This window comes from Pygocentrus nattereri, chromosome 21, assembly GCF_015220715.1.
Source record: "Pygocentrus nattereri isolate fPygNat1 chromosome 21, fPygNat1.pri, whole genome shotgun sequence".
Lineage (NCBI taxonomy): Eukaryota > Metazoa > Chordata > Actinopteri > Characiformes > Serrasalmidae > Pygocentrus > Pygocentrus nattereri.
In genome coordinates, this window is record NC_051231.1 from 15384438 (window position 1) to 15404029 (window position 19592).

At 40.3% G+C, this 19592-nt stretch overlaps 1 protein-coding gene across 1 annotated transcript; it reads left to right on the forward strand.

Annotated features, from left to right (window-relative positions):
- Window positions 1-3438: 3438 nt before the first annotated feature.
- Window positions 3439-18806, forward strand: LOC108424644 (E3 ubiquitin-protein ligase MARCHF9-like). The gene is made up of 4 exons (XM_017692798.2): window positions 3439-3925; window positions 14647-14802; window positions 15844-16036; window positions 17681-18806. The coding sequence occupies exons 1-4, from the start codon at window positions 3590-3592 to the stop codon at window positions 18016-18018; spliced, it is 1023 nt and encodes a 340-aa protein (XP_017548287.1). The 5' UTR covers window positions 3439-3589; the 3' UTR covers window positions 18019-18806.
- Window positions 18807-19592: the final 786 nt, after the last annotated feature.

Here is a 19592-nt window from a genome sequence, read left to right on the forward strand (position 1 = left end):
TTTTATACATTGTAAAAATATATTTCATAAATACATTTAGAGTATATATTTTTTCCATATAGGATGGAGGCTGACTCTGAAAGGGTTAAAGCCAGGATCCTTTCTGTATGGAGGGAATGCTTCACTCTTCCATATTGCTGTAAAACCGATAATCCAAGAGGGCCTGAACGTCATACCAGACTTTTATAGTATTTCTAACACTTGTATTAGCTAATTACATTCATTTCTCATTTTTTTATTATTAATTACTTTTTCTCTGGATTCCCTGAATGCGAATGAGCTGCTCTGGTCACTGTTTACACCGTCCATTCGCTGTGTGACCTGTGGTATCGAACACTTCGTGGGAATCATCTATAAACTCCCTCTGCTTCTTTCTTTGTTTTCCAAATTCATTCAGGTTTAACAGCGACTCGCTGCTGCGCGATTCTGTGCGTTTCTGTGGTTTTCCGTAGCGTGGCCGCGTGGAGCCAATCAGAGAGCGCCCTGTCGCTGAAGTCGCGCTGTGATTGGTTGAGACGCGCTGTTACTAGGCTTATGTGCAGCTATGGTCTGAAATCCTCCAGCAAAGAAAGAAAGAAAAATTTTATTTAAAATAAAGGCATAAAACAGACAAAATAACACACAAAAATATATATATAAAAAATGAATACAGTAAATATGCCCATAACAGATTGTCCAAAATAAAAAATCAGTATAAAATGAAAAACGTCTGTTATTAAAACAATAATACTTTTTTAACTTATGTTTTTTTCTATTTTATTATTCATTTCCTACGTGTAGAGACCAGAAAATATAATGTCCTGTTACTGCAGTGAATAAAGCTTAGCTGGCTTCATTAAAAAGCTGCTTAATGAAGACTGACTTAAAGGGGAATCCCATCAGTTTCCCAAAATTCCTCCATAAATTAATGTGTGAGGTGTAAACAGAGTGATTCAGAGTGGTTTGGTGTGAAATGATTCAGATTTCTTTACAGTGGTGGTGATAGGAACCAGGGGTCACCATGACTACAACACAAATACTGACATTTTATTTACTATCCAAAACCACCAGTGAACCTACATGTGTCTTCTGTGTTTCATATGGAATGTTAATGTTGGGAAAATAGTGGAAAATCTGAAATAATAAGTTTTCTTTAGTGACTATTTTCACAATATTCACAATGCCCTACATGTATCCCTCCACTATGAATGGGTTTTAAGGCCAAAGTCTTCTCAAAACTATTGTGAAACAATGTCTCAGACACTAGGCAGTGCATTCATACATTTCATGTAATAACTTTCTGTGAGGAAGCTTTTAGAGGTGGACATCTGGTTCCTATCACCACCACTGTGAACAGTTCTGACTATGTGAGTTTCTTTAGAACAGTGTTTCACACCAAACGATTTTAGATGACGGTTTACATCTTAATGCACTAATAATGCAGAGCTTTTTGTTTAATATGTGTTTAAGCTTGATACTTAATGAAAATGTCTGTTTTCTCAAAGTCTTAGTCAACTGAGATGTTACAACTGACCTCAGCTTCAGCAGTGGGGTCAATTTGATCATGGTAGTTGCTTAATTTAATTGCAAATGTCATTGTTTTCTGCATAATTTGAGCTCATTGGTTGTCCTCTAGAGCTTTAAAGGAGTTCTCTGATTGTTTACTTTGGGGGTCTTAGCTGTATCACTGTGTTAAACTAACTTCCCCTGTGTGGAGGCTGTACTTTAGCCTGGCCAACTCTCACTGTGGGTTAATGTGCAGTGACCTTTTGAAAGCAAAGTAATCACTAAAAATAGAGCATTTAGGGGCCACATATTAGATTCGATTTAGCACTCACAGAGTTAACTCTTTACCACATGAATTATGAGATATACATGAAAGAAATGTTTGGTGAATTTTTCAAATTGAACATTTTTCAAGTTGAAAATAAACTGAAATACAAGAAAGTAAAAAATATGTATTGGGAGGTATTACATCATAAGCATGACAACCACATGCTCATAAATGTTCAAACAAACAATATGAAAACAATTAAGACCTGGTAGACACCAAAACTGCCCCAATCAGATAAATAGCACTTAAAGAGGGAATCCTACCTTTTTTTCCAAAATTCCTACATTATTAAGTGGTTGAGATGTAAACAGCGTCATTCAAATTTGTATGCTCCGTTCTAGATTCTAAAAGAGGAAATGGTTCTATATAAAACTATTTCATGCTCAAGGTTCTATAGAGAAGCATTTTGAAAATGTTCTTCTATTTTAAATATATTTTTGGAATTTCACTCATGCCATATATATATATATATATATATATATATATATATATATATATATATATATATATATATATACAGTACTGTGTGAAAGTTTTAGGCATCTAAGCACATTTTTTAACAATTTACCTCAGCAGTGAGTTTATCACAATATACATTAGAATAAAGTCATATTCATAATTCAACAATAAAAAGTAACAAGAATTTCTTGGGTCCATGTTTTTCCTTGACACCTTCACAGCCACCACAGACACTTGTTAATATCAATATATTAATTAATATTCTATAAATTTGGTTTATTCAATATTAACACTTTTCTCAGCACTAAACACTAAATTGATTTTGAAAATGTGTCTTGGGTGCCTAAGATTTTCGCACAGTACTATATATATATAGATACATATGTGTGTGTGTTTGTGCGTGTGTGTATGTACTGTAAAAGAATCTAACACCTAACGTCAATACTAGTCGAGCTGCGTCTCAGCCGCTGAATTTCGAAAGTTTTGGTGAAACTGCCCATGTGGAAGCCTCCGTTCATTTTGTTTGACGCGCGTGCAAGCTCCTCTCTATCAGCTCCCAGAATGACGTAGACGTGGGGGGAGGGGGTCCGCTTTAAAGCACGTGGGGCGTCACGTCACATGAAAATCAGCACCCTGGACAGCGGCGTCCGCTTCCGCGCGCAGCAGGAGGAGCAAAACAAACAAACGGAGGCGACCAGAGCCCGAGAAGCAGCGGCGCTCGTTCACAGCGTTGCGGAGCTGCTGAGGGTCCGAGCGAAGATGCAGCATCAGCGCGGAGCTGCGAGTCGCTCTGAGCTCCACATCTAAATCCACTGTGACAGGAATTCTGCTCTGGAGGCTGTGGGGCGGATTCCGGGCGCGCGTGTGGCCTCCCTCCTCTGCGTGCGGACCTTCTGAGGATGCAACAGACAAAAGGGTGACGCCGTGTGAGCGCGTGAGCACGGTCCCAGTCTGCCTTCTGCTGTGCACCAAGAACGTGTCTTCATGGATGAACTGTTTCTGCGTGTCTCTACAGTAGCCCGTACTCACGTGAATCCTCTCGCGCGCTCGAAGTGTCCGTCCCTGCTCCGTGAAGCTGATATGAGCTGATATGAGTTGTTGTGGGGTGGGGGGTGGGGGGGTAGGAGGGTAGGAGGGGGGCTTGTTTATCTCTCAGAACGTCCAGCGTTGGGAGGAACAGACGAACCAAACGTGCTGTGCTTACGTTTTTTGTTGCAAACAAAGATAACATAAATGCTTAATTGGTCCATTCATATTCATTTATATTAATAACACTATAAAGCTCCTTGCTATCGTTTCCCCTCTCAGTCCTCCAACATGTTCAAATACAGGCTCCGCGTGCTTCTCAATGAGCTCAAAGTGCTGGTGCTTATGCGCCCGGGCGCGAGGCGCGGCGAGCCGGGCGAGGACGTGCGGCGCTCGAGGCCTCCGCCGACGGGGCTCGCGCCCTGCGGCTGGACGCCCTTCGGCTGCGCGCGCCCGGACGATGAGGAGGAGTACTACGGAGCGGAGCCGCGGCCCCGGAGCCTGGCGCTCGAGCAGAAGAACGACGCGAGGCTCAAAGCCGAGCTGGACGCCGTGTCTCTCGCGGGCAGCGTGGGCAGCGGCTCGCGCTCCCCGCAGTGCCGTATCTGCTTCCAGGGACCGGAGCAGGTAAGCTGTGAAACTTCTCAGAAGGTCTGTGAGCAGCGAACTGGCTTTTTGCTGAAACTCTCCGTTCCACCTTAAATGCCTCTGGCGCCAGAATGTAACAGCCGGGCGATTTAACGTGGAACGGAGAGTTCCAGCAAGAAACTGGTGATTAAGAATAATGTAATGGGATAGATGTTTTCTCCGTTTTTTCGATCCTCTTGGTCTGAAAGTAAGTGCTAGAGGATGTACATATAGCTCTACACACTTAAACACAGCTCAGTAATGAAGCTACAGGTCACAATCAGCAACCCAACCAAGCCAAAGTTGGGCTGTTACTGCGAATTCGCAGGTGTGTTGTCCACCTGTTCTGTGGACATTGCTGTTGTGGTGGTCGTGGAGGCTTCAGACTGAGGTTTGATCTTCTGGGTCTCACCTGTGTAGGAAGGCAGGTTTGTAGAGCAGTTTGGAGAAAGAGGGTGTCCAGAGCGAGAGACTAGAGAGAAGCTTGTCTTACCAAGCGAGGCTGAAGGAGCGGCGCACTCTGATAGATGATCTGAGCTCAGTAGGTAAAAGCAGAGTGTAACTGGATCCACAGCAGGCAAGACTGAAGACTTTTAAATGCTGAATGAAGTCACAGCCTGATGTCAAGTTTATTACTGTGTACGTTTAATGTTTCAAGAGAGCAAGTGCAACTGAATGTTCTTACTTCTCAGCAGGTTGACATTCACTTCTTCTTCTTCTTCTTCTTCTTCTTCTTCTTCTTCTTCTTTTTATTAGTAGTAATAGTAGTAGTAGTAGTAATAGTGTTGGGGGTGGTATTGTTGCCATCATTATGATTATTAATAGTAGTAGGAATAGTGCTGTTGGTGGTGGTACTGTTATTATTAGCAGTGTCTCTCAGCTCATTTCCTATTGGACAGGCTTGACTTGGAGCTATCTGGCTAAACAGAGAAATCCTGCTTTGTGAAACACCCCCTAAGGTTGTTGTTTTTATTACTGGTGGTGGTAGTGGTACCGGTGGTTTTGGTGTTCTTATATTAGTAGTAGTATTAATAGTATTAGTAGTAATAGTTGTCAGTAGTGGTGTTGTTATTTTTTTGGTATCACTGCGGTAGTAGTTGTTGTTATAATTATTGATGTTCTTGTTGTTGATGTGGTGATGTTGCTCTTATTATTACTGTAGTAATAGCTGTTGTTTTTATTGTTATTCTTGTTGTTGGTGGTAATGTTTCTATTATTATTACAACTGTAGTTGGTGTTATTGTTGTTTTTATTATTTTTGGTGTCAGTGTAGATTTTGTTAGTCATTAACATCATTAATAACAGTAGGAGGTGCTAAAATGTGTTTATTATGTGATGCTATAAAAGAACCGCTTGTCATACATTTAAGAACCTTTCATGGTTCAGGTACATGTTTCTGTCTGGACATTTATGAGCTGAGCTCTAAAAAAATCTCTCCTGCTGTACAGTTTTGTACACTGTACAAATGACATTTGACATTGTGTTAATAGTGAGTTTGTGCTGCAGTAACAGCCTCTGCTCTTCTGGAAGGCTTTACATTAAATGATGGAGAATTTGATTGAGCATTAGTGAGGTCAGGTACTGATGTTGGATGGTCAGTTAAGGATCACTCCAGTTCATCTCAAAGGTGGCTGGAGCTCCATCACTCCAGAGAACACAGTTCCACTGCTTTCCTATTCTATTGATCCCATTCTATTAGTCAGTGCTTTTCTGTCAATATTATACAAGCTGGGTCAGTAATGGGTGCAGCTGAATTCACTCATTAGGACTGTCTAGATACTTTTGGACAGATAATATACCAGCTTCCACTCAGTGTAAATCAGGGCATGAATGGATGATTCCACTAAAATGCAGGGGCATGGATCAAAACTCTTTGAATAAGCCATGGATCAAAACTCTTTGATTTCGTGGTGAAAAAGTTTTTTTAAATGTATGAATAAAATTCTTGAAATATTTCACTTTAAAAGAAATAATAAAGATCTACATTGAAAAAATACAGAATATATAAGTGTGATTTTCCCAAGTGTAATTTCAGGGTTAGGGTTTGGGACAAACTCCTCACAAGTTTTGATTGTGTATATATTATTCTTATTACTATCTCTGTTAATGCACTTGGTTTAAATAGGTCAGAACACAATCATTGCAAAAGTCTAAGATTTGAATATTAATTGTTTTTTAATAGGTTTGACTAATTCAGTAGAATCCTGTACATATACTTATTTATCCTTTTAAGATATGCTTTACTTTCTCATTGATGAAACGTCGTCCTAATCAACATGAATGAAGTGCCAATTGGGTTGGCTAGCTTAAAGCTCCCAAATATCCAGAAATGGCCTCAATACCAGGTAACACTGTGCTGTTTGTATTGGCCAGATTTTGCAGTTCCAGAGGTTAGCCATCTCCACAGGAGTTTGTCCTCCTGCTGCTGCCATTTAGTTCTACAAACACAAATTAGCTGCCTTGTCAGAGAACATGAAATATTCATGCTAACAGTCATCAGTCATTATGAGCCCCAGTGTGAGTCTACAGGACTCTTTACAGTACAGTTTTCTGGATCTGTGCTGTGTTAGTTAGGTATGAGTCACTGTCCTGTGTAGTTTTTCTGAAATTATTCTCTGGCCCTGATTTAACAGCAAAGCAGATGGAGAATGGAACAACCACTGAAATCATTTGGCTCTATAGTGGAAAAGTGGCCTTTGACCTCGAGGTTAGACAAGGTTTGAAAGTATTGCTCAGGGGCTCGAATAAAGGGAGAGAGAGAGAGAGAGAGAGAGAGAGAGAAAGAAATTGATTAACAGGACAGGTCTGTTTATGGAGCGATATTAGTGAGTAATAGTGCAACAACTGATATTAGCAAAATGCTTGTGCAAACAGATAAGCTTTGAGTCTAGTTTTAAACAGAGGTGATGATTCCACAATTTTGGGGCTACACAGGAAAATGCTTGACCACCTGCTGTGGGTTTTCTAATTCTAAGAACTGGCAAGCCAGGCCATTAATGATTTATACGTTAAGAGAAGGATCTTATACTCTACATGAAATTTAACAGGTAGCCAGTGTAATGACGGATTGGGGATACATGGTCAAATTTAGTGGTCCTAGCAGCTGTATTCTGGAGTTGGAGATTATTTAGTGAAGTATAGGAGCATCCAGCTAAAATGGTGTTACAGTAGTCCAGCCTGGAGGTTATAAAGGTATGCACCAGCTTTTCCGCATTGTTCAGGGCTAGAATATTATGTAGGTTAGTGATGTTACGCAAGTGAAAGAATGCGGTTCTAACGATGTTGCAAACGTGTATAAAAAGAGAGACTCGAATCGAAGGTGATGCCTAGATTTTTTACAGTGGTGCTTGAAATGACTGTGTGTCTATCTAAATTTAGTTCAAGTTTGGAGAGTTGAGATCTCTCTGCTTTAAGTCCAAGTAGTAGGACCTCAGTTTGGATAGGATTAAGAAGAAGGAAATTGTCGGTCATCCAGCTTTTGATATTTTTAACATATTCTTCAAGATAATCTAGACTCAGAATCTCATTTAGTTTAGCAGATGTGTAAAGTGGCATGTCATCTGTATAGCAGTGAAAACTAATGCAGAACCTGCAAATTAGGTCACCAAGACATAGCATGTACAGAGAGAAAAGCAGCGGCCGAGCACTGATCCTTGGGGGACACCATATTGTACTTGTGTACGATCAGAGTGTTTATCGTTAACACTGATGAATTGACAACGGTCTGTCAGATAAGTTCGGAACCAGGAATAAGCCTGTCCTTTAATACTAACTTTCCAGCCTATCAATGAGGATGTTGTGGTCAATAGTATGAAATGCTGCACTGAGTTCTAGAAGGACTAGTATGCAAATATCACCACTATCAAGAGACACAAGGAGATCATTTACTGCTCTAGTTAATGCTGTTTCAGTACTGTGAAAGGGTCTAAAGCCAGACAAGCATCTCAAGAAGAGAGTTTTTTTGTAGACAGGAGCACAGTTAATGTGAGGCCACTTTTTCTAAGATCATAGCAATGAAAAGGAGATTGGAAATTGGTCCATTTGGGCTGGCAGGGCACTCATCATGTGATATTAAATCTGTAGGCAGATTTTGGATTTGTAGTGCAATATTTTCTATTTTATCATAATTTATAATTTACATCATTTATAAAGTCATTGCTGCTGTATTTTGTTGGGATATCATCTTCAAACGGTTTGTTACCAGTTAGTTTGGATATAGTCATTAAAATTATTATCTTTGTTATTCTGAATTAGTGACTCCATTAAAGTGTTTCCATTTCCATTGTCAGGCCAGTCTTGTAGACAAGTTCATCCAGGTTTAACACCTGCTTTACTTTAAATTTTGTTTTAACATCATGCTATTTGGGACTAAACTTCAGTGCTGTGGGCTGAGCGGGTGTTCATTCAGCCCTCTGCAGGCGGGAGCGGGATGAAACACACATGAAGACAAATCGTGCAAATTAATGAACAGCCTAAATTAAGTACAACAATCATATATAAACAATATAAAATGATAACAGTAAAATAGATTAAATGAATTAAGTCATTCTAAAGAGCTGTGAAGCAGTGAAGTGAAAAAATGTACTTATCTCAAAATGGAATATCTACTGAATAATGTAGCTCCCAGAGCAGCACTGCTAACCCAGTACCACTCACTGGGTATCACTACTGAGTAAATTAACCAATCACAGCACAGTATGCTAATTATTAAACACAGTGTCAACAGACTTGAAGCTGAAGTTTAAAATCATAACTGACTGGTACCATGACGGAGGATTTTCACCAAAAAGCATAATTGATGGTTTATTAATAATGGCGGGCTGATAATGGCTGACTTCTTCACTTTTACTAACTAGGGTGGCCAGAATATACACGCTTGATTCTGGAGCAGCACTAGCCACCCTGACCACCCTTTGGCTAACCCTGTGGGCGCTGCCCTAGCTTAGAGTGCATCTAGACAATCTGATTGGTGTAGAAGTCGATGTTTTAAAAGGAGCCAGATTTTCCATTTTTCCTGCAGTTTTATGTACCAAAACATAATTAATTTCTACATGACAATTTTCCAACTTTTCTTTATCCCTTAGAATTGTTTTTGTTAGTATATCTTTGAGACTGGTATATGTAAATTTGGTCTGTTCTGATTGCCTGCTATTCAAAATGTGGCACCAACTATTAAACTGTTAAGTTCCACACATCTTTTGGAAGCTGCGTTGATCCATTTGCTTCCTGATAGCCAGGAACAGCACAATGTTTAATCGTTGTCCCACATCTTCCACTCCAATAAAGCTGTTGGTGTACTTCAAGCTATACTGAATCTAACAATTGCCAGACACGCTGTTATACTCTCATGTTTCTGCACTGCTAAAGACTCTGCATGGTGACCAGGGTTGGGATAGCTACTGAAAAATGAGTAGTTAGCTACTTTGTAGCTACTTTCCCAAAATTTGTAGCTAGCTACAATTTAGCTACTTTTCCAGAAAGAGTAGTGGCTACTTTTTAGCTACTTTTTGAAAGGTAGTGCGCTACTTTTTAGCTATGTGCAAAGCACGACTGTCAGAATATTTGTTTGTTAATCTCCACCTGACACACAAATAAGCTCAACTGATAGTATGAACAAGACACTGGATTTAATCATGTGCCAGAAAGAAAGGTACAATTGAAAAGCTGCAAATGTACAAAAAGATCACCAAAAAGTGTAACCAACAATCAAACTTACACACCCAAAGGCGTGATATCCAACAAAAATTAAGACTAAATGCAAAGTCAATCATTCCAGGTTTTTCCTAACAAAAGTAACTGAATACAAACCAGAGACTTTTATGCAAAGTATTGTCTACTGTTGAAATAAAACAGATTTAAACATTTCAGCAAGATACACTGATCATAACATTATGACCACCTCCTTATTTCTACAATCATTGTCAGTTTTATCAGCTCCACTTACTATATAGGTGCACTTTGTAGTTCTACACTTACCGAATGTAGTTCATCTGTTTCTCTGCATACTTTGTTAGCCACCTTGTGCCCTGTTCTATTTGGGTGGTTGATCATTCTCAGTACTGTAGCAACACTGGCGTGGTGGTGGTGTGTTAGTAGGTGTTGCACTGGTCTGAGTGGATCAGACACAGCAGCGCTGCTGGAGTTTTTAATCACCTCAGTGTCACTGCTGGACTGAGAATAGTCCACCAACTAAAAATATCTAGCCAACAGTGTACTATGTGCGGCATCCTGTGAACACTGATGAAGGATGAGAGGATGATTAGCACATACTGTTCAGCAAGAGATGTCATCTCTCTATTTACATCTACAGGGTGAACCGACAATGCAGGTACGTCTAATAGAGTAGACAGGGAGTGGACACAGTGTTAAAAACCCCAGATGCACTGCTGTGTCTGTGTTGTGCTGGTATGAGTGGATCACACTAACACACCATAGAGTTACTGCAGTGCTGAGAATGATCCACCACCCAAATAGTACCTGCTCTGTGAGGGTCCATGGGGGTCATGACCACTGAAGAATAGGGTAAAAGGCGGCTAACAAATTATGCAGAGAAACAGACGGACTACAGTCTGTAATTGTAGAACTTCAAAGTGCACCTCTATTGTAAGTGGTGCTGATAACATGGACAATGAGCGTAGATACAAGGAGGTGCTCATAATGTTATGTCTGATCGGTGTGTGTACAGACATGCACATTCAGAGTCTTTATTAAACTTCAACAACACTTTAGCATCAAAATTCTCATCAGTGACTCTGTTTGGGGTGAGAATCAGGCCTGAATAATCTCTGCACTGCTGCAGAACTAGTTTTTTGGAGTTAACGCATAACTGCTAATTCACCAACCTTTAATGCTGAAGACTGAAGCGCAGACACAACAATGCAGAAAACTGGAATTTACATGAATTTACATTTATAAATCACTGGTTTTCTGATACGCTTAATCTGCAGCAACTCATGAAAATGAAGTCAGCTTCTCATTCTCCCGTTTCTCGTTCAAATTCTCAGGGTCCACCTTAAATGGAGCAGCAGTATATTCTGGCGCTTCATGCACCATTTAAGGTGGAACGGGACAATTTGAACCAGAAGCTGGAGAATGAGAAGCGACTTCAACCTCGTAAAAAGTCAAACACTGAGAGACACTTTACAAGAAACTCACGGTGAAGTTTCCTGGGATGCGAGAAAAGCGGCTATAGCTGAGCTAAAGGTTAAAGCAGAGAAAAATAAGTCTGAGTTTGCGTTTGTATTTTTAGCCTGTATTAGCACATCAGCACACACTAAGACATACTTAGAACCAAAATGGTAAAATGGACATATAGTGTTGTGGCTCCCAAGGTGGTTTCATTATTGCTGAAAGGACAAAGCGGCTCTTCTGAACATTTTGGTTGTGATCCCTGAGTTAAGCCTGCTAGTAAAGGGTGATCAGCGTGTGGGGTGGGGTGGGGTGCTCGGATTGCCCGAAGCCAGTAGTGAAATTGTAGTGAAAATGTTCGCTATAGCTACGCACAAAATTGTAGTTGCTATAGCTACTAGCTACATTTAATAAAACTGTTGTGGCTACAGCTACTAGCTACCAATATTTGTAGCTAACTACAAAAAGTAGCACGCTACTTCCCTACTGCCCCATCCCGGGTGGTGACACAGGCCACCATGTGACACCTGTGATTAGGACGAATTACAGTCAAGGGGAGGTTTCGGCACAAACAAGGTAACGTACAACACTGCACATTACTTCAATGGTAAAAGGCTGAACTAAACTGCTGTAGGCTGAATGGTGGGAGTAAACTGCTGTAAGCTGAAAAGGTGGGGCTAAACTGCTGTAGGTTGAATGGGTGGGATTAAACTACTATAGGCTGAATGGGTGGGACTAAACTGCTGTAGGTTGAATGGGTTGGACTAAACTGCTGTAGGCTAAATGGCCTGATTAGGCTGAATAGGCGAGGCTAAACTGCTGTAGGCTGAATGGGTGGGGCTAAATTGCTGTAGGCTGAATGGGTGGTGTTAAACTGCTGTAGGCTGAATAGGTGAGGCTAAACTGCTGTAGGCTGAATGGGTGGGGTTAAACTGCTGTAGGCTGAAGGAGTGGGACTAAATTGCGGTAGAATGGATGATCATTTGCAAATATGCTCATGGTTGTGACATCACAACTACAACAAATTCAACACAGACTGTTTTTGTAGTGCAGCGGTTTTGTAATGCAGTCTTTGTTCTCGCCCACCTGACATCAGTGAAATTTTTTCTGCAAGACGACAAAGGCTTTTCAAGCAAACTCACCCCCTTTTGTCTGAATAATCTCCTTCTTTCATGTCTCTAATGTGGCTGCACATTTTAATGCAGGCAGAGGGGAGAGAGACAGAGAGAGAGAAATTGTATAGACCACGTAAAGGGCACGAGCACAGAGTGCTGCCACGTTGGCAGACAGGCAGTAAAGTGTATGAGTCACCGTTCTGCCACCCCGCTCTAACCATCCTCTATTCATTTACAATCTTCTTCTCCCTTCTTCTCCAACACCACCCCCCACCACCACCCCCCACCACCCTGCAGCTATCTACAGTCAATGAACACTCATGCATGTATTCACCAGGACAGCAGCACACAAACTGAGTGAGATTCGCCTAAAAAGAAACAAAACCTGTGACAGACAGAGAGATGGTCAAAAAGTCAAGTTAGAGTTTATTTATGCGGGACTTTTTGCAGCAGGTGTAGTCATAAAGCAGCTTTATAGAAATATGTCTATGATTAAATAGTTTGTGTTTAGGTGAAACAATGTTTATGATTGATTAATTTGAGTCAGTTAACAGGAGGGTCAGTGTGTGCAGGTAAGACCCAACACAGTGGAACTTCATGCCATTGGAAAACAAATGAACAAGTACTTCATACTCTTATTGGAGTAAAAAAAATCTTAATAGAGACAGCAATAAGTATGTTAGACACAATTATAGTTTATAGAATACTTTCTGGTAGGAGGAGTCTGTCTCAAACCCTAAAGCTTAAACTTACACCTGTACACACAAAGGCTTTTTACTAAGCATTTTAGTCCATAGGTGGGGCCTTATTTTATCCACACCCCTGCATTTTAGGGCAGGAAGTGAGGCTGCCTCCCTGTTACTAATAGCCACATGGTAAGCAGTTAGATACCAGTGTGGAACAATTGTCATGAGTTTTTGTGTTCAAAATGAGCTATAATTGTAACTATTGAAACATTCACTACTGAAACATTTGTTTTTTTGTAGTTTAGGTATCTTTTCTTTTGGATAACCGTTTAAAGTTGCATTACACCATAGATATACATACATAGATGCTGTGTTGCATCTTTTTCTATCTGAGTTGATACGTCTGCATGTTTGCCATGTTGGAGAGTTCAAGATCTGCTTGTAAACAATTTTTTGTTATAAACCTCAGACATAGATCAATCTAGGTCAAACTGTCTGCTCTCAATAGCATAAATTTCTGTTTCAGCTGATTAGCTGCCCAGAGGAGGAGAAAACTCAGTCTACACCTGATGTTAAAATCCAAGTTTAGCATGAGAAACACAACCACACACATCAGCAAATCCATCAATGTTTAAATCACGTTTAGTGTTAATGATACCAGTGTGGAACAATTGTCATGAGTTTTTGTGTTCAAAATGAGCTATAATTGTAACTATTGAAACATTCACTACTGAAACATTTGTTTTTTTGTAGTTTAGGTATCTTTTCTTTTGGATAACCGTTTAAAGTTGCATTACACCATAGATATACATACATAGATGCTGTGTTGCATCTTTTTCTATCTGAGTTGATACGTCTGCATGTTTGCCATGTTGGAGAGTTCAAGATCTGCTTGTAAACAATTTTTTGTTATAAACCTCAGACATAGATCAATCTAGGTCAAACTGTCTGCTCTCAATAGCATAAATTTCTGTTTCAGCTGATTAGCTGCCCAGAGGAGGAGAAAACTCAGTCTACACCTGATGTTAAAATCCAAGTTTAGCATGAGAAACACAACCACACACATCAGCAAATCCATCAATGTTTAAATCACGTTTAGTGTTAATGCACATAAAAATAAAAAAAAGGCCCCAAAACACAATAAGAAGGACAAGACTGAAGTTGGCTTCCTATTCGACTGCTTCTTGTTCAGATTTTCCTGTATCAGCTTAAATGGTGGAGTAGTACATTCTGTAGCCTGATACTGCACCATTTATGGTGGAATAGAAAAAATCTGAAAAAGAAGCTGGCAAATAATAAGTTTAACTCAGCTTTGAGTAAGAAGGTGCTAATCCGTTGTGGAGATCTAAAGGCTATTATACGCTATTATTTAATTATTACATTATTATTATTATAGGCTATTAAATGAAATAAGCTTAACATAAAAACCAGAGGAAAAAACAATCACACCAGCAGGTTCTTTGTGCTTCACCAATCACACGGCCACACACAGACATGAGTGTGTATTACTGCGTTCTCTCTGTTATATAATCCCCTCACACTTCCTGAGTGCAGAATTCTTGATATAGTATAATTTTAGACAGTATTTTTCTTATACTGCTGCACTTGAATGGTACTGAACGCAGTCCAACAGTCATTTTGAATCCAGAAAGCACTACACAATGCTCTGTGTGCAGTTACACTTTTCCACCAGAGAGGTTTCCAAATCCTCAGACCAGTAAATCATGATTGAAATCAATTCTCTATCAGCTAAGAGATTCACACCTGTAGTAACAACGCTTTCTCTCTGCAGGGGGAGTTGCTGAGTCCGTGTCGGTGTGATGGCTCTGTGCGCTGCACCCACCAGCCCTGCCTCATCCGCTGGATCAGCGAAAGGGGCTCCTGGAGCTGTGAGCTCTGCTACTTCAAATACCAAGTGCTAGCAATCAGCACCAAGAACCCTCTGCAGGTCGGTGGAGGTTTGTGCGTGTGAGTGCACACGTTTCCTTTCTGTATTCCAGCACATTTTACTGCAAAAAAGTACTGACTTTGAGGTTAAACTGCAGAATGTCAGCTTCGTTTTGAGACCGTTTACCTCCTGGATGAACCATATACGAATCACAGCCCTGTTTATGGACAGCCCCCTGATCATTTTTTAGTTTTTTATTTGGCTGCAAGTCCTGACAGTGACCCAGAATCTATAATGTTTTCTCCCCATTCACTCATTTGTCTTGTCGGTTATTTTTCTAAAAAGATTGGTATGTATGCTCTGTAGTAGCAGTTATTTTGGACCTGCATAACTGAGTTTGATTCAGAGTGGATTGTGAAATGGTTCAGATTTCTTTACAGTGGTGGTGATAGGAACCAGGGATTGCCATGACTGCAACACAGACATAGACATTTTATTTACTAACCAAACCCACCAGTGAACCCACATGTGTCTTCTGAGTTTTATATGGAATGTTGATGATGGGAACAGGATGATGGTTACATGGCAACATGATGGGAATAGTGAACAACCTGAAATATTAAGTTTTCTTTGGGGACTATTTTGCCTCACAACGCCCTGCGTGTATCACTCCACCATGAACAGATTTTAAGTTCTCAAAAACTATGATAAAACAATGTCTCAGACATCAGGCAGCGTATTCATAACCATTTCACACCAAAACACTCTAATTCACTTCTACAGATATGTTTTTGACAGTGTATTCATAACCATTTCATGTAATAACTTTCTGTGAGGGAACTTTTAGAGGTGAACGTCTGGTTCCTGTCACCACTAAACCACTGTGAATGACTCTGTTTAAATCTTAACCATTTAATTATGCAGAATTTTTGAAAATTTGGTAGAATGTGTGTGATAATTACATTTGCAATTTGTGATAATTGTGCTGAGAAATAGACTCGCCAAGAGGTCTGCACTGCCAGTGAAGGCAATCCAAGTAATTTTAAAGTGTGAATAAACAGAAAACCACAAATTACAGCTGAACTTGTCTTTATGTTCTAGTGGCAGACCATCTCACTGACAGTGATTGAAAAGGTCCAGATTGCAGCCATCATCCTGGGCTCACTCTTCCTCATTGCCAGCATTTCCTGGCTAGTGTGGTCGTCTCTCAGTCCTTCAGCCAAATGGCAGCGGCAGGACCTTCTCTTCCAGATCTGCTATGGCATGTATGGCTTCATGGACATTGTTTGCATAGGTGAGTCACTCTGCTGTATCAATGGCTGCACAATACACACTATATGTCCAGAAGTATCCAGATGGCCCCTCTAATGAGTGAATTCAGCTGCACCCCTTGCTGACATAGTTTGTATAAGTCTAATGTAATTATTTCCAAGGGCTAGAGGTGTATAAAGACCCCAGGCACTGGGTTTTGGAGCAGTGAAACTGTGTTCTCTGGAGTGATAGAGCTCCATCCAAAAACTTTGGGATCAGTTGATCTAGAACTGATCATCCAACATCAGTACCTGACCTCACTAATGCTCAGTCAAATTCTCAGTGGGTTAGGCCCAATCCCATTTCTTCTTTTTAGCCCTACCCCTTGTTTTCAAGTGTCACCCCAACCCCTCGGAGTTACAAGGGGTAGTGGTTGAAATAATTGCCCTATGGAATGGAACAACCCTCAAATTAAAACAAACGACAAAACATTGCTTCATTAACAGGCTAATGGTGCTGATCTATCTAGAAAACCAAAATAATACATTGAACTAACGGTGGTTGGGATAGTGTATTGGTTAACACCTCTGCCTTCTACACTGGGGTTAAATTCCCACCTGGGCAAACACCCTACACTATACCAATAAGAGTCCTTGGGCAAGACTCCTAACACCGCCTTGGCCTACTTATGTAAAATGATTAAATTGTCACTCTGGAGCATCTGCCAAATGCCATAAATGTAAATGTAAACTAACCATATGGTTATTGTATTTTTTTAACAGAGAAAACACTTACATATGGGTTTCTTTAGTCGCTCACACAGCCATTTTGCCCGTTTTTCCTTTTTTTCTCATAAAACTCCGTTTGGAGTGAGCCTCCATTAATGAAAGGAGGGCCATGTAACCCTAACACTTCACCCTCTATCGCAACAAAAATTGGGACAACCTTACCTTATGTGCAAAACAGAGGGCTAAGTGCTAAGTGGTAGGGACAAGGGGTGAAATGGGATTGGGCCTTAATCTATAAAACTTTTTAATGTTTGTAACCCACCCATAGTCTCACAGTCTCAGATTAGTGAGACTCACATTATTTAAGCCACTTATACTTCTGGATTGTGGGGTTGCTGGTGGAGGAATGCAGGAAACACCCTGGACAGGCCCTCAGTCACAGATGATTATTTTTAAGTAAAAAAAAACAGTATTAGGCTGCTTTGAGACTCAGAACTGATCTATGAGTCTGCATAGACTTTCTCTTTTTTCTCTTTCTCACAACCTGTATATGTTTGAGTGACATCCACAGAGCAGCCAACAGCCGTGAGCTCACTAATAAAATAAATAATGCAGATTTTGAAAATGAAAATATATGAATATAAACATATAAATATAAACTTCTAAACACAACAAATATGCATGGGTGTATATTACACTCAAAATATTATACAGATTACTTTGTCTTATGATTATTATATCAGGGATACTGCAGCCCCCCCCCCATTTCCCTGGCTGCAACTGAACCTACGTTCAGCTGATGAAACTGGCTTCTAGGTAAAATGTACATTTATAGCGAATACTGAGTTGTGGTTGTGCTTTACAGGCCAAGTAGTGGTTTACAGGCCAAGTAGACATTTAGAAGTTCTTACATCCTTTTCCTCTTTCCTTCCTCTTTCTGCTTCCCTTCTTCTTCTCAGGCCTTATAATCCACGAAGGTTCATCAGTGTACCGAATATTTAAGCGCTGGCAAGCAGTGAACCAGCAGTGGAAAGTACTGAACTATGAGAAGGCCAAAGATCTCGGAGATCCGATGGACTCCAGCAGCAAAGGAGGTGGGAGTCGAGGATCACGGAGCTTGCCCCACAGCTCAGGCGCGAGAGGGCGCACAGGTCGCACTGGGAGGCGGATTAGGACTCTACTCAACCACCACTGTGGCTACACTGTACTGCACATTCTCAGCCAACTACGGCCGAGCGAGCACCGCCTCGGCACTGCCACAAACCATGAGGTCGTCATGAGGGTTACAACAGTATGAGGACAGGTGCTCCTCAGAAAGAGGGCCTTTGGACCTAACCCCCCACCCCCCAAACTGAGCCCCAAACATCCCCACTCCTTTCCCCCAAAAGAGAAAATTACAAACACTGAGATGCCAGGATCCTGCTGTATTAGTTTAACAGAATGTAAACAAACTTTCTGATGTTGCTAATTTTAAGTGCTACGCCTTTGAAAGCTGTGGGACAAAAAAAGCACTGATAAGGAAGAAGAAGACTAAAAAAGGAATATGACCACAACTGAAAATGCTGGAGCATTTCTTTCCTTACCATAAAACACTTAAAGCATTGCCATACATTCTGTTCTGCTGTTTTCTATGGGGCAAAACAGTGAGTCAGTTATAATGATTTTATAAGAGATACAGAATTTTATATATCATCTCTTTATGTGAGTCTGCCTGTCAGTCAGACCTGCCGTCCACTGTGCGCAGCATCGAGGACGAGGCAGAAATAAAACACTGGAGTTAAAAGGGATTTGACTGAGCCAGAGCCCAAAGGAAAAACTGTTAAAAATAGCAACCATTCATCTTCTGCAATAAAAACAGAACAAGCACACATAATGATGAACTGAACTGGATGTAAATGTTCATGGTTTGGGGTTTTTTTCCATATTGTTGATTATAAATAATGTGATATCGGAGATTTGAAAGCAAATGATCAAATATTAAAGAGTTGTAAGAAGCCTTAATTTATGAAACATTTGTTATCATTTTGTTAAAGCACATATTTCCTTAAAAAGCAAAGCGTTCTTCAGTAAATGCACTATATAGAATCATTTGAATGCATGTGGTTCTTTGCATGGTCTGTATAATGGGAAACCTGTTGTGTATGGTTCTTTGAGGAATCTTGCAAGTCATGAAACCTTTTTTGCTACTACATAGAATCCCATTTGCTAAGAGTGTAGCCTGGGTACAATCATTTAGCTCTGTATAGTGAAAATTTCCTATTTCTAGGCATTTGGGAAACAGACAGTGATTCCAAATCTTTGGACTCGATTCAGGTTTGGCACACAGAGACTGAGATATTCTGCCAGCCTGTCTGACAAGCACACCCTTCAATAACACATACATCAATAGGCAGACTGAGTAAAACATAAAATGTAAAGTTTATGACAAAAAAGCGGCTTAGAGTCAACTTCACTGCTGCTGAAACATCTGCCCACATGTATGAGCTCACAGAGGAGAACCAGGGACAGATTAACAAGCTCCTGATGTTAGTCAAGACAAATTAGTCTAGCTAACATCAACTCTTGCTAAGGTCAGATATAATTAAAGGGGAACTCCATCGATTTTGCAAAATGACTTAATCATTTAAGCGTTTAGATGTAAACAAAATCATTCAGAGTGGTTTGGTGTGAAATGGGCCTTTCTAGAGAAATTCATGGGGTCCAAATTAGTCACCGTTTTAGTACTAGAAGCCAGACGTCCCTATGTTTACTACAAAAGTACAATTTTATCTGCTATCCAAAATGACCAGTGAAAGTATTTGTGTCTTATAAGCTTTTATATGTCACAGTGATAATGGTTAAATAGTGCTAAAATGTTTTTTGAGTACTATG